The 15,648-nt window shown below is 36.7% G+C and overlaps 1 protein-coding gene across 27 annotated transcripts in view; it reads left to right on the top strand.

The window, feature by feature from the left end:
* The first annotated feature begins 4,763 nt into the window (after nucleotides 1-4,763).
* Nucleotides 4,764-15,648, top strand: part of LOC122528705 (plasma membrane calcium-transporting ATPase 3) — a 60,191-nt gene continuing 49,306 nt past the window's right edge. For 7 of the 27 annotated variants that reach the window (XR_006306642.1, XR_006306645.1, XR_006306644.1 and 4 more), the window contains exons 1-12: nucleotides 4,767-5,602; nucleotides 6,672-6,949; nucleotides 7,049-7,246; nucleotides 7,329-7,558; nucleotides 7,853-7,988; nucleotides 8,082-8,216; nucleotides 9,796-9,831; nucleotides 10,949-11,319; nucleotides 11,492-11,976; nucleotides 12,970-14,015; nucleotides 14,722-14,936; nucleotides 15,442-15,593. Coding sequence is in view for 18 of the 27 variants with exons in the window: in XM_043654098.1 (XP_043510033.1) it covers nucleotides 6,793-6,949; nucleotides 7,049-7,246; nucleotides 7,329-7,558; nucleotides 7,853-7,988; nucleotides 8,082-8,216; nucleotides 9,796-9,831; nucleotides 10,949-11,319; nucleotides 11,492-11,976; nucleotides 12,970-14,015; nucleotides 14,722-14,936; nucleotides 15,442-15,593 (3,161 nt within the window). In the remaining 9 variants the exon portion in view is untranslated. Of the gene's footprint in view, nucleotides 5,603-6,671; nucleotides 6,950-7,048; nucleotides 7,247-7,328; nucleotides 7,559-7,852; nucleotides 7,989-8,081; nucleotides 8,217-9,795; nucleotides 9,832-10,948; nucleotides 11,320-11,491; nucleotides 11,977-12,969; nucleotides 14,016-14,721; nucleotides 14,937-15,441; nucleotides 15,594-15,648 lie in introns of all 27 variants that reach the window. The other 20 variants (XR_006306647.1, XR_006306646.1, XM_043654109.1 and 17 more) reach the window with 5 other exon arrangements.

Genomic DNA, 15,648 nt, shown 5'->3' with positions numbered 1-15,648 from the left:
ACTTATATCGTGTTTTATATTTATTCGTGCTTTTATATGTATAATTCAGTAAATGCAACACAAATAGAAAATTCTTCTGTCTACCAAGTATTGTAATAAATACTTTAATTAAATATAGCTTAATTTTTCTATAGAATGTAATTTCCACGTTGCATCCTGTTCGTTATTGAAAAATAGATAAATTTAATCTAACAATATTTTATATTCTGCTCAATATTTTTATATTTTCAAAATTTAAAATAGATTCGTAAAAGTTCGAAATAAGTACAAATTTATAATTTGCAATAGGGTTCCCCAAAATTCAGAATAGATAGAAAGATGGGTATAAATGGATAATGGATAAGAATTAAAAATTCATCATTATTTACAAACCATCATATCAATTCATTGACTTGTATATCGCGTCAAGCAAAAGTTGGATAAAAGTTTTAAAATTTTCCAAGCGGAGTTTCCAAAAATTCGGAATAGGCAAGAAACAGCTGCAGATAATATTGTAACAGGAAATTTAAAATAGGCAGAATGGGTTTGTAAAAATTTCGAATCGTTACCTCGCAAATCGAGCTATTATTTATATCAATTTCGGGACGTAGAATTGTTACCGATCGATAAATGCATTTCAGGAAACGTGCAAACAAAATTTAGTAGTATCACAGTGGCAATTTGTATCGGATGGTATTGTGCATACGTGTCGTACATTGACTGCCAACGGAGTTCGAACTAGGCATTAACTAACGTGCTGACATTACTGAACTACTTAATTAAATCGTTTCGACGTATGAATGCGCCATTGCAGGCGGCAGGAGAGGACAAGCGTATCATTGATTGATCAAACAACTCTGTTGTCTGAAGGAACCTTGTGTGATTTATTGAGATCTTATTACAATGCATGGATTAAAATCGATTAAAGGCGCTCGAAATGTCAACGCGTCGATCTACATACGTACTATACACGATCGCGAGATGAGAATATTAGGAAAGCTTGATTTCACGGTTTTTAACGCGTTTTCATGGTGCACAATTATTCGAACGTTTATTGGAATTTTTGTAAAATAATTTGATATTTTAAATATCGACACTGTGTTAAGATACGATCGTGATGGTTGTGTCGATCAATGTCGAAGTAAGTATAAAAATGTATAGTATAATGTATGTATAGTAAGTATAAAAATGGTATATAAGTTACAAGATGTTTGGTACAAACATGTGTACTTCAATATATATTGTGCATTTAATGCAAGTATAATTTAATAACATTTAATAGGATCTATAATAGAACTTAACACAAATGTATAATAACATCTAATATAGTGATACATGCTGTACACTAATCTTTTATTACATACACATGCTTGTGTAGTCGAAAGTCTTGTAACTTTTATGTACATACAGTCTCAGATTGATTTCGAATTTTGTCAATATGACGTCGCTGCACTGTTAATAAAATATTTTATTAATTATTATAATATTATATAACTATTTCAAAATATGTCATATTTGTATATTTTGAAACTGACAACTATAGTAAAACACAGTTGTTAGCTTGAAATGAATCTACGTGTATATTAATTTTTTACTAAATACAACTTTGCAATAAATATCGCATCAATTTCTGACTGATTTCAAACAGCACCAGTGTACGTTATAATATTGGCAAAAGTTTCTCACCTCATTGTTGATGAAATTTCAAAAATGTCCCCTGTAAGAAACGTAGTAATACGTGTCTAGAAAAATTCTATCGAGCAAATGTTCGTGTAACTTCGTCAGACGCGAATACGTACACACGTACGTGCAACGAACGCGATGGCAGAACCGACTGATAAAGTAATCTATAATTTACAGTTATCGCTCCTCCCGTCTTCTCAATTATACGTGTTTAACTAAATTGGCGATCGGTCATTTCTGGCAGCGCTCTATATATCGCGCTTTGCGGAAATTTATAACTAAAATTGAATACTCGTAATGGAAATTCGCAGATTACTCGTGGTGGATGCGTATGGATTACGCGGCCCTCGCTACTACATACGTGTGTGTATGCACGTAGTTCGAAACTGGCATTAGTCAAACGTAGATTTAAATGCATTTAGAGCCATTCCATTAAACTGATTCTATACAAACGCTGCTAAATAGGGGAAAACCGAATATTGATAATCGCGATGACGTTTGCTAACTGCGTTAATAGTTGACACTTGCCGAGCTGCGATCGCTGCGTTTGACGATAATAGAAACTCTGTTGTTTGGTAAATATATATATATATATATAATAAACGTGATGTACTTTTTCTATCCACGTAGCGTAATTAATTGAATTTTTATTTGATTGGATGATAAAGAAGAAAAGTTGCACTAAGATTGTAGAACGTATTATAATATTAATTGGAATATTATTGTTAATATAATAATGTAATAATATTGTTATTATAATGTTATACATTTAATATTAATATCGCTGCAATTTGTTAAAATTGATCTTCAGTCACTATGAGGCGTTATTCAGTAACTAATCTAATTAAATTTCGCAAGTTTCTATCATAAATTATACATGATATTGATCAAACAATTGTTTGATCAATTGAAGGCAACAAAAGATTGTATGGAAATTTATTTATTTATTTTCGACTACCATTCATATATACTAAGAGAAAGTAATTTAAAAGGAGAAAAATGAGATCTTTTTTGTAATATAGTGATGATCAACGTTATGTATGCAGGAAATTGCATAGGAAATTACATCTTTCCTGTGGACACGTCCCGCACGAAGTATCCAAAACGATTGCACTCTATTTAACCAGTAGTTTCAAAATTTCTTTTAAAATTAAATTTTAGGATTAAAATATTTGTTCAACTTGTAATCGAATATTCCAAATATTGAAAAAAGGAGGATATTATAATGCACACATTGAAACATTTAATCTAGATCTAGATCCACACTGAAGAGAATATACTATGTACTATACAAACAAGTGATAAAAATTTATTTCTTCACTAAGAATCACGAAACGATAAATTTAAGCATTGAAATAAATTTTACATCGTTGTTCCTTATCTTGTCACTGCTAAAGAAATACACATTTGATATATTAATAAATTAATAACTAATTTTATAAGTAAATGTTTTTTACGATTTATTATACCCTTTACTATTAATAAATGTGAGTGAACGAAATTCAAATCATCATTTAATGATTTTTCTTTAACATTCGCGTTCGTTGTATTGTTTTTCTGATTTTGTTCGTTTATCGTGGCATGTCTCACTGTATTTCTTCACAATAGTGTCACTAAATCTCAGTTATTATCCACATTTTGTTATGGAATGTGCGTTTCATTCGAAGAGAGGCTAAACGTCCTTCCTTCCACCCAATGGTATAATGTTTTTTTTTTTTTTTTTTTTTTTAGATAAAAACGAAATATACGGCGCGATTTTATATTTTGTCTCGTCTGTAGCGGCACTCCAACGAGCGAATAATTCTTATGCGCGAACTGACGATTTTACGATCGCCTGGCTCGAATAAATCATTGACAAATACTAAAATATTTCGTGATTTATCGGAGCCACGCGTATTGTTCTTCCGAGCGAAGGTGTGCAAATCATGTTCGATGAATTTCTGGTTTCTATGAAATTGCAGGGAACATTCGTGGATATTTTAGCTAATTCCAAGTAATTATTAATTGAATAATTTCAAAAGTGATAAGAGTCTATAGGGAAATAGAATTTTCCTGCATTTGTCAGACGTGACGTTTCTAGAGCACGTTTACAAAAATGTCTCTTAATTGGAGACGCTTTTAGATGTATAATGAAATGGTAATTGACAGTCTGTCAATCATCAGAAATTTTTCATTAAAGCGTGTCTTCGTGCACAGTTTTAGAAATTCTGTCATGTTTTAATGTACGGAATCGCGACATCAAATTCATTCGGATGAAATTTTTTTTTATTCGAGACAATTCTGAAAAGCGTAGTATTTTTTTTCCTGCGTCGAATGTAAGATATCGGTATCCATCGGTTTATCGATTTTGGTTTATTAATATCGGGGTAAAATACACACATACATTGATACATTTTCAAAATCGATTTCCTCAGAAAGGAAACACTCACGGGCATATCAAAGAACGTTGCCACTCGTTTTTGAATTATTATACCTCTACGATCATAGGTATATTTTTTATTTTACAAATTGGATTCGAACTTTTCTAATAGCAAATAATTCGATTGCCTCTTTTTTCTAATCTGTTACGAGAAAATAAAAATACGTGTTTCTTACATAGTTCATGAGTATTTAACCACTTTTTATTCACAGCAATTAGCGTTAAATATTACCTCTATCATCAATCACAGTATTCGAATAAATGTAAAAGATACATACAGTGATAAGTAGATCGTGGATGTTCGTGCAAACGTAAATTTTTATGAGCACGATTAAAAAAAAAAAAAAAAAAGGAGAAAAAAATTAGTCTCCAGGAAATGTCTCTCTTTTTGAAATTGCCAATTGGGGATCATCGATCATCTCGTAGAGTAGAATAGATCTAGACGTTGTACGATCACGATCACGATCACCGTTGGTGGTTCACCGGTTGTCGGCGTCAAAAATTTCAGTGATCAACAGCTCGAGATCCTGTGAATTTAACAAAAAAAAAAAAAAGAATTACAAGTTTCAGGATAAATGAATCTTTATAGTTTAATTTACTATGAATTTTTATACTGGGTTGGCCAAAAAGTGACACGTTCTTTTTTTTTTCTCTCTTTGTGCCTGCGAATAAATTCGCGAGAAAATTTTTGTTAAATTAGTACATCGTGGTCGTCTCACGTTCGATTACCTTTCGCCATCTTTCAGTCAACTCCCAAAGTTCTTTTGTTTCTCGACGAAAGTGAAATTTGAGCAAACTATTTAATTCTGCTTCTTCACCGTCAGACGTTCGAAAATATTTTCACAGTAGTCTTTCTTCCCTTTTCGGAGATGGTTACATAGCGAAGTATAATGAAAATGTCCCTTTCGAAACGAAGAAACAAAAATCGTTTCTTCCTTCTTTCTAAAAACAAGTTTCTACAACCTCGGTCAGTAGTTACAGCCGAAACGTTAAGTTAGCTACTTACATGTATCTGTCCATCTATCAGTAAAAAAAAAAAAAAAAAAAAAAACGCCATTACTCTTTGGCCAACGGAAGTTCGCAACCGGACGTCGATTTTTCTTTCTCTGAAACACCCTAGGCACAACACACGGTCGTCGGGGGATGGAGGGGGGCGCAAGTAGAACCAAAGGAAAATAGTGGAAACCTGGCGCAGTACGCGTGCGAGCAGCCAGAGGGCAACACGAATCGATTACTACTTTTGCTAATGGCTTGTTTCACTTAACACGCCTTTCCGCGGCCGTGAGAGAGAGAGAGCAGGTTTCGCCGTGAGAGCCAGCGGTGCCGTGCGTGTCCGTGCTGCGGATCCGAAGGAGACCTTTCTTTTTTTTTTTTCCTTTCCTTCTCACGCGTTCCGCGACCCAAAACGGGGGAATTACAATGAAGCTCCTCCGCGGCGGTAACTAGTCGAGGGGTTGGCCGGTTCGCGTGCCAGTTCGCGACCCGTTCTCGGCGTCAACACGTTAAACTGTCATCAGGAAGGTAAACGGGGATCTCTCTGGCTGTTCTCTTACCCCTCTGCTCAGGTTCTGTTCCTCCCTCTGTGCGTACCTGTGTGTGCACTTGTGTATTATATATATGTGTGTGTGTGTGTGTATGTGTGTGGTGTGTGTGTGTGTGGGGCTGTGTGTCTCTTTCTCTCTCTTGTCGTCGCTCCGTCTCTGTTCTGCGGTCGGTGTTATTTTTAGACGGTGTGCCGTATGCATCGTCGATGCTCGTTCAATTGCGAGGGCCCCGGTTTACGAGGCCGTTCCTTCATTATGACATCATTTCGGAAGAGAGTGTCTGCCACTTTTACTGCCGTCTCTCGGTAAATGACTCACTCGCCAAGGTACATAACCTCAAAAACCATGATGTCGCCGCTCGACGATGACAGCCGACTCGAGGGGGGCCAACTCGGCTTCCGCTTCTCGTCGATAACGTCGCAACCTCCCGTCTGGCAACCTTCCCTTCGACGATCATTTTTCTTTTTTTTTTTTTTTCGACACGCACCTGCGAGTCGATAGTTCTCTCGTTTTGTGCGTGTCTCTCCCGGTGTGACTTCCAACCTCCGTTCTCTCCTCGGCGGTGCGGCGTAAATTTTTGCGAATTTCTAGTACAAAATGTATTCCCTCGAACGTGCGTTTTTTTTTTTTTTTTTTTTTTTTTTTTTTTTTTTTTTTTTTCTTTAGATTCCTCTGCTTCATATTTTGTTAAACTGACGTTTCATGAAATCAACTGTGTTTGCTGATTTGACTGATTCTAGAATAGAAATTTTCATTGACCATGAGAAGGTTAAGATACAACTTTGTAACTTTTCACTGTAGATTACCGTGTACTGTAGTACTGTTGACCATTTCCCTGAGAGCCATAAACGTATCCCTGTGTAATTATGACATAATGACACATCTGTTTAAATAACTCTGACTCATATTCCATTATCATATGCTAATAGCTTGCTGAGTAATGAAAACCGTACACATCTCAATCTGGCAATGGCATAAATCTTTGGGCATAAGGGAGGTTTCCTGAATGAAACAGAATTTAAGAATGATTCGCTTGTATGTTGCAGCTGTTGGCCCTCCAATTTCCTGGAGGCCAGTGGTGTCAGTGACACCAGAGAATAATACGAGCTGCTAGCGTGAAGAGGTACAGTAGAGTTGGCTTAGGCCAACGTCGGTGAACGAAGCAAAATGGCAACAATAGATGGCCGACCGACCCAATATGGTGTCACTCTTAAGCAACTTCGTGAGCTCATGGAGCTCCGAGGACGTGAAGGTGTCAATAAAATCAATAGTTATGGTGGTGTGCAGGAGATTTGTAAAAAATTATATACTTCACCCAGTGAAGGTAAAATAAAATGCGTTTCTCTTGTTCTTTTCGATGGTTCAAAATCTGTGTCATTGAATAAAATATTCACAAGAGAAAAAAACCATTTTTGTTGCTCAGGTCTCAGTGGATCAGCAGCTGATATCCAACATAGACGAGATACCTTTGGTTCCAATCTAATACCTCCAAAACCACCAAAAACGTTTCTACAATTAGTGTGGGAAGCTCTTCAAGATGTTACGTTAATCATCTTGGAAGTAGCTGCATTGGTTTCGTTAGGTCTTAGCTTTTATCACCCAGCAGATGATGAGGAGAAACGTGAGTATAAATTTCAGTACTGTTGTTGTGTATTTTGTAAGACTTTAAAAAACTGTCCTTTTTTTCCTTTAATGAACTTTTGCAGCTTTGGTAGATGAAGATGAAGCAAAATATGGTTGGATAGAAGGAGCTGCTATATTTATTTCTGTGATCTTGGTGGTAATAGTAACAGCTTCCAATGATTACTCTAAGGAGAAACAGTTTAGGGGCCTCCAAAGTCGGATAGAAGGGGAACATAAATTCTCTGTCATTCGACAAGGGGAGGTCAAACAGATCTCTGTGTCTGACATTGTGGTTGGTGATATATGTCAGGTATGTGCAGCAGACTATGCATTCCACTTGTAAAAAAAAAAAAGAAAGAATATGTTTCAAACGCAGTCAAAACACGATTTACGATTCTCTGGTTAACACGAGAAACCCATATTTGAATCAGTTACTAAGATCGAACGTAATCCAGAAACATTTGTATTTAAATTTGGCAACTTCTTGAACACCTCGCCGTGTCTAAGAATTTGTCAACAAGTTTCGGAGTGCGAGTATCACTTTCGTCGAAAAAAAAAAAAAAAATGTAAAGGTCTTCCCTAAATTGGGTAATCTACAATTCAGATAAAATATGGAGACCTGCTGCCAGCAGATGGTATCCTTATACAAAGCAACGATCTCAAAGTGGATGAGTCCAGTTTAACCGGAGAGTCAGACCATGTTAAAAAAGGAGAATCGTTCGATCCCATGGTACTCTCAGGTGAGGGTTCTGTTTCACAGATCGAACACCGATAATTCATTTTGCTTCCTGCGCCGAGATCGCAGTCCTAATGACCTCTGTCCCTTTTTAAAGGTACACATGTGATGGAGGGTTCTGGGAAAATGTTAGTTACTGCTGTGGGCGTTAACTCACAGGCTGGTATTATCTTTACTTTGTTGGGTGCTGCTGTTGATCAGCAAGAACAAGAAATCAAGAAGATGAAGAAAGGTATGTAAACCTTGATCTCAGTGGGGAACAATCGATGCAAGGTATCCGGGATTAGTTTCTTTGAACATTTTAGGATGACATAAAGTAGTTTTTTTAGTGTTCAGAGATTATCGTTTTGAGAACAGAATATTCCAGAGAAATGATATGAATTTAAGACAATTACTTTCGCACATTAAACACAGAGAGCATTAGGAATAATTTTGTTTTCAAAATGATAAAACTTGTCAAGTCCTCTCACTCTAGTTACTTTGGAAAACGAATTGAAATTCGCTACTTTTCTCCTATAAAAAGATGCTAGAAGTTCTCACGTAAACAAATTACGAAGAAGTTTAACTACTAATTGTTTTAAGACAGTTACCGAGCATTATACGAAACGCATGGCACAAAATACGTAAAAGAAACGTAGAGAACCAGCAGTTGACGCATGGTGTTTATTTTGAATTGATGATATTTCATTGTGAATTCAGTTCTTGAGTTATTTGTGACACTTTTGTTTCCCTTAGCATGCATTTCCCTTTAAACGATTCTTTGAACAGTATATTAATTTTTTTTCTCCTTTTTTTTTTTTTTTTTTTTTTTTAAAGATATGCTCTGTATCGAGAGTATCTAAATGTTTATAATCTCATTCAACATTAAGAAAATAGTCCCTCGAAGAATCAACTAGAAAGTGAATGATTGGAACACATAGTAAAAGATCTTGCAATTTTTAGAGTTAAACTTCAGATGAAACAACCATTCTATTATTATCGCACGTTAATTGCAGCTCTTATTATCATTAGCTATTCACATCATGCGCCTTTTTTGAAATATTTATATTAGCCTGCATCTGATTATAAATGTTCGTATCTCTGTCTTATGTGTTTATGTACAAAAAATCCTCCATCGAATGAGTTAGAAACATGTATCTTTAGTGTTACCATATTGTGTTTAGATCAATTCTTGCTACAAACAAATGTATTCACCTTGTAAAAGAAACATTTATAGAGCGAGTAACGTAGCGTATGAATTGATTCTCTGTGGAATTTCAAATCTTGAACAAAGAATCAGATTATTGCTTTCGCATCAGCTTCTATTAATTATTTCAAGTATTGTAAAACAAAATAGTAAGAATCGACCTTAACGCTATTTGCAAAGGATTAAATAGACATAAATCCAGTATGCTTCCTTGTGATTTACGCTGTTGTGTGTTGTGTATGTTGCACAACCTGGAAGGCCCATTTGAGTGTCGTGTAACATATTTTTTTTGCACTGTCTCCTGAATACTTTGTTCAGACATGGTCAATTAACAAAGTAAGAAAAAAAGAAAACGACAAGTACGGCAGTAACGAAAATCAGGTAGCATTGATGAGAGAAACACAGCCCTTGTACGGGCTTGTTCGTTTAGTATCATTTAATCGGTATATCACGCTGGAAATACGAGAACAGGGAAAAAAAAAAAAAGAAAGAAATACATGATAGAAATTGAAAGATTAAGAACGAAAGAGAATATTACAAAAATATGGCGTAACTTACGACTGGCATATTACATTTTTAGATAGACTGCTAATCGATTTTGTTTTGCATGCGTTTTTTTATCTAGAGGCTAAGAAGCAGCGGAAGAAGAAGTCATTAACAGGTGAATAAAGTATTATCATAAATCATTACTGTTTCATCATTTTGATGTTTGACATATTATATTAAATAAGCACGCGCGCGTATTTCTTTATTTATAAAAAGTAATTTTGATTCTCTTATTTTTTTTTTTTTAATTTCTTTTTATTTTTATTCACAAAGATACTACTAAAAGTTCTACCTGCAGAGAAATAGGGGTAAAAACACTTTTGATTTTGAATTCTTATTTCTTTGTCTCCTTCACTCTGTCTGTTTCGTTCACTTGCACACTCTATGTTATATATTATTGTTATACATGCATATACGGTCTCTATAACATGAAGACAGTCTTCTGTTGTCAAGTCAATCTACTCTTTTTTTTTTTCTTTCACTTCTATCATTCCTGCCTTATCTTCTTGGTCCATTTGTTCTCGTACAAAGTAAACGGAGAAGATTTGCGAAGAAAGTGTGAAAGAGTAAAATCCTGTCTCATCCGTGCTTCTCTGTACCACTTGTTACATCTGATTCTGCGAATGCTTTCGATAGCAGTGGTTTTATGCATATTTGAAGAAGAACTCTAGCTGCTACTGAAGTTTTGTATTAGCTTCTCTAATTATTTCTGCATTTTACTCCAATAATGCTCTCTCTCTTTCTCATTCTCTCTCTCTATTTCTCTCCCTCCCTCCCTCTACTTATGATTATTTTTTATACATCTGTGTTTCTTAACGTATAACTGTTATGCCTTTCGATCACAACTCTTGATTATATTTTCTACCCTCTGCCGCCTTATTGCTACTGTCTACATTTCTTCTTTTTTTTCTTCGATAGATACTGATTACTAACATTAGTCACCAGTGTCATGATATTAGTTGAAACGACGTTGTAAAAGCAGTATTAGTTGTAAATGTATTAACAAGGGAACTCGAACACCGTTTCTTCTTAAAGTTCATTTCGAAATTCAGTGATACAAAGATTAAACAAAAGTATCGGTAACTTCTTTAGAAAAAAGTATCAGAATTAATTGACAAAGAAACAAAAGAAGAAGAAAGGGATCGAGTTTCGCGTTGTTGTTTTATATATATATATATACATGGATTAAGGACGAACTTTAAACATTAAAATCTGTGTGTTACCTACCGAAGGGGACGAAGCTGTAGAAATAACTGGAAATAGCCATGTGAGCGGAGGCAAGCACGAGGCCGGGGAGAATCATCACCCGCCCAGCCAGGCGGGCGGTGCAGAAGGGAAGAAGGAGAAGAGCGTTTTACAAGCCAAGCTAACTAAACTCGCCATACAAATCGGTTACGCCGGCTCGACCATAGCAGTGCTTACCGTTGTCATTCTAGTCATTCAGTTCTGCGTTACCACGTTTGTCATACAGGGAAAACCTTGGAAGAACACGTACGCTGGTGATCTGGTGCGGCATTTGATCATTGGTGTAACGGTACTCGTAGTCGCCGTTCCCGAAGGTCTTCCTCTAGCTGTCACCCTCTCCCTCGCTTATTCCGTTAAGGTAATTACTCCATGGACCTCTTTTTCTTTTCTTTTTTTTTTTTTTCTACTGTATTTCACGAGTGCTTTAAACTGCTTAAAATAATAAATGTTTGTTGGCTCCCTTTCCGGTTTGAATTTGGTCAATTGACACGGATGAAATATCAATTTTGTATGATTCCATTTGCACGCAGAAAATGATGAAAGACAACAACCTGGTGCGCCATTTGGATGCATGCGAAACGATGGGTAACGCCACAGCGATCTGTTCGGACAAGACTGGCACCCTGACAACCAACCGGATGACCGTCGTGCAGTCGTACATATGCGAGAAAATGAGCAAGAAGGTGCCGGAGTTCTCGGAGATCCCGTCGCACATTGGAAACTTAATAGTTCAAGCTATATCTGTTAATTCGGCGTACACATCCAGAATAATGCCCGCGCAGGATCCCACAGAATTGCCGCTTCAGGTCGGCAATAAAACCGAATGTGCCTTACTTGGATTCGTAGTTGCCCTGGGCATGAACTATCAGACGGTGCGAGACGATCAACCGGAGGAAACCTTCACGCGAGTGTACACGTTCAATAGCGTTAGGAAGAGCATGTCCACTGTTATCCCGAGGAAAGGCGGTGGATTCAGGCTCTTCACCAAGGGCGCTTCCGAGATCATCATGAAGAAGTACGTTGTCAATTTTTTCTCAAATTGGTCGTTTTTCTCTCTCTCTCTCTCTTTTTTTTAACTATGTTACTTGCGGAGCAGATAAACACGCAAACAAGAGAACCAAAAGCATTGTTCTGTGTTACAAGAATTATCCTATGTTAAATCAAATTAAGTGTAATACTACAACACTATAAATTAAATTAGTACAATTTATAGTAATTTACATTGTTACAATGTAAATTACCCAAGAGTCTTTAAGTAGACATTGAAATAAGAGAACCAAAAGCATTGTTCTGTGTTACAAGAATTACCCTATGTTAAATCAAATTAAGTAATACTATAACATTATAAATTAAACTAGTACAATTTATAGTAATTTACCTTATTATAATTACCCAAGGGCCTTTTAACCATTAGGTAGACACTGAAATAAGAGAATCTAAAGCATTGTTCTGTGTTACAAGAATTACCCTATGTTAAATCAAATTAAATATAATACTATAACACTATAAATTAAATTAGTACAATTTATAGTAATTTACTATAAATTTACTATAAATTAAATTAGTACAATTTATAGTAATTTATTATAATGTAAATTACCCAAGGGCCTTTTAACCATTAGGTAGACACTGAAATAAGAGAACCAAAAGTATTGTGTTACATGACAAGAATTACACTATGTTAAATCGAAATACTATAAATTAAATTAGTACAGTAATATGTAGCAGTTTTTATGCTATAATAATATAAATTACATAATTTACAGTGTAACGATACTGTGAATTATCACATAAATTACATTAGTGTAATATGTGGTAATTTATATAATTATAATAATATAAATTACACGATTCACATTTAATTGTAACCAAATTTGAACTACACAATTTATAGTAATTTATAGTACAACACCAACTCTCAAATTACTGAAAATTAAATGAAATAAAATAAATTGTAACACTGTAGTTTCCTCTCCTGTAATCTTGGACCGTAATTGAATTGTTTCAGATGTGCCTTTATATATGGTCGTGAAGGTCATTTGGAGAAATTTACCAGAGAGATGCAGGAGCGTCTGGTAAAGAACGTGATCGAGCCGATGGCGTGCGACGGTCTCCGTACGATCTGCGTCGCGTATCGCGACTTCGTCCCCGGCAAGGCAGAGATCAATCAGGTTCACATGGACAACGAGCCGAACTGGGACGACGAGGAGAACATCGTGAACAATCTCACGTGTTTGTGCATCGTCGGTATCGAGGACCCGGTGCGGCCGGAGGTGCCGGACGCGATTCGAAAGTGTCAGAAGGCAGGCATCACTGTGCGAATGGTGACCGGAGACAATATAAATACCGCGCGCTCCATCGCCCTGAAATGCGGTATACTGAAGCCGAACGAGGACTTCCTGATCCTGGAGGGGAAGGAGTTCAACAGGAGGATCCGGGACGCCAACGGCGAGATACAGCAACACCTTTTGGATAAAGTGTGGCCCAAGTTGAGGGTGTTGGCTAGATCGTCGCCTACAGACAAATACACGCTCGTGAAGGGCATAATCGATAGCAAGGCGAGCGTGAGCCGCGAGGTCGTTGCTGTAACCGGTGACGGAACGAACGACGGCCCGGCCTTGAAAAAGGCGGACGTCGGCTTTGCCATGGGCATCGCCGGCACCGACGTCGCCAAGGAAGCTTCCGATATCATTCTAACGGACGATAATTTCTCGTCGATCGTTAAGGCAGTTATGTGGGGTAGAAACGTCTACGATAGTATAGCGAAGTTCTTGCAGTTTCAATTGACCGTCAATATCGTCGCTGTTATAGTTGCTTTTATCGGGGCATGTGCTGTGCAAGATTCCCCCCTTAAAGCGGTGCAGATGTTGTGGGTGAACTTAATCATGGACACGTTAGCGTCCCTCGCATTGGCCACCGAAATGCCTACGCCTGACCTTCTCCTTCGTAAACCGTACGGTCGCACGAAGCCGCTCATCTCCAGGACAATGATGAAGAACATTCTCGGCCAGGCTGTCTATCAGTTGTCTATAATTTTTATGCTTCTTTTCGTTGGTAAATATTCTTCTGTTTCTCTTTGTCCTCTCGTTCGTTGTCCGAGGCCTTCGGAAGCCGCCCCTTCTCCCCATCATGGTGACGATTGTCATTTGTAAATTAAAATGCTGACTGCAAACTGAGTCGCAAGACTTTCTGCGATGAGTAAAGAAATTGAAAAAGATAAGTCACGCATTTTCCAACATGTTAAAATTCTAATTATTCAGTTTGTAATGTTGTACTTTGTCATAGAAAGTTATAAAGAGTATTAATAATAATTTGGCTTCCGAGGGGATCGCGTGTTCCTTACGTATGTCATCTTGAATCCAAAAGAAAAGAAAATTGTACGTATGAAAAGTTGAATATATCGTTTGAGCCATTGACTATCGAAAAATGATTCTTGAGGATCGAGTTTATGAATTAATCTTACATTATTTAAACCGAGAAAACTTGGAGTTGATCAATTGGTCTTAGAGATTCGTTTGTCTCTCACTCTCTTGTTTCACTTGATTATGTTCCATTTGTCTTCGTGACTAATGAATAATTGTCAATTTTCATGATTCTGTCGAACCTGTCGAAGCAATTAATATCTCTTCCGAGCGACTAATGAATTACACAACTACGTACAACGGAAAAAAGAAAGAAAAGTATTTTTTGGATTTCGAGATGACGAAACATGTCGAAAGAAAGACATTGTTTTAACTAATGAACCCGTTTTGATCGATAGGTGATAAGGTATTTGACATCGAAACAGGCCGAGGAGTTGCGCAGGCTGGCGGTGGTCCAACGCAGCATTTCACCATCATCTTCAACACATTCGTCATGATGACTCTTTTCAACGAATTTAACGCTAGGAAAATTCACGGTCAGCGTAATGTCTTCCAAGGAATATTCACCAACCCCATCTTTTACTCTATCTGGATCGCCACATGTCTGTCGCAGGTAGAGATCATCCTTCTTGCTTTACTTATCAACGGGGTTCAATTATTAGAGCTTATGACTATGTGTTCACTAACGTTCGTGTTGTTCGTTATGATACATACAGAAAACATCTAGAAAGAGGATAGAAATTGGTCAATATTGGTAGAACATTAGAGAGGTTCATTTTCTCTGACTATTTAACATAGCATAATTGTAGCATAGTGTAACATAGAAAACATTGTCGAAGAAATTTATCAACACTTGTCCCTAGTTCTACTATTGTACTAACATTGTGATAGCCACAATTTAGATAGCTCATATTCTTTCTCTTTCTCTCTGTCTGTCTGTCTCTCTCTCTCTCTCTCTCTCTCTCTCTCTCAATTGATTGAAAGATAGGTGAACAAAGGGAAGAGATCTGGCCAAGCAGAAACGGATACCAGAGAAGTGTCTCACATTTACACTTGGGTGACAACGATTACCGCCGTTACCTCTGCCTCCTCAATAAAATCCTGTGTCTGTTTTCTAGGTAGTTATCATACAATACGGTAAAATGGCGTTCAGCACGAAAGCTCTCACATTAGAACAATGGATGTGGTGCCTGTTCTTCGGAGTTGGTACTCTGTTGTGGGGCCAAGTAATTACGACTATTCCTACGCGCAAGATTCCTAAAATCCTTTCGTAAGTTATGAATATATATTCACGTAAAAAAAAAAAATACCATATTTTTTTTTTT

Source organism: Frieseomelitta varia, unplaced genomic scaffold (assembly GCF_011392965.1).
Source record: "Frieseomelitta varia isolate USP_RPSP 00005682 unplaced genomic scaffold, Fvar_1.2 scaffold_255, whole genome shotgun sequence".
NCBI lineage: Eukaryota > Metazoa > Arthropoda > Insecta > Hymenoptera > Apidae > Frieseomelitta > Frieseomelitta varia.
The sequence above is the reverse complement of the archived record's forward strand: the minus strand, read 5'-3'. Positions and strand labels throughout refer to the sequence as shown.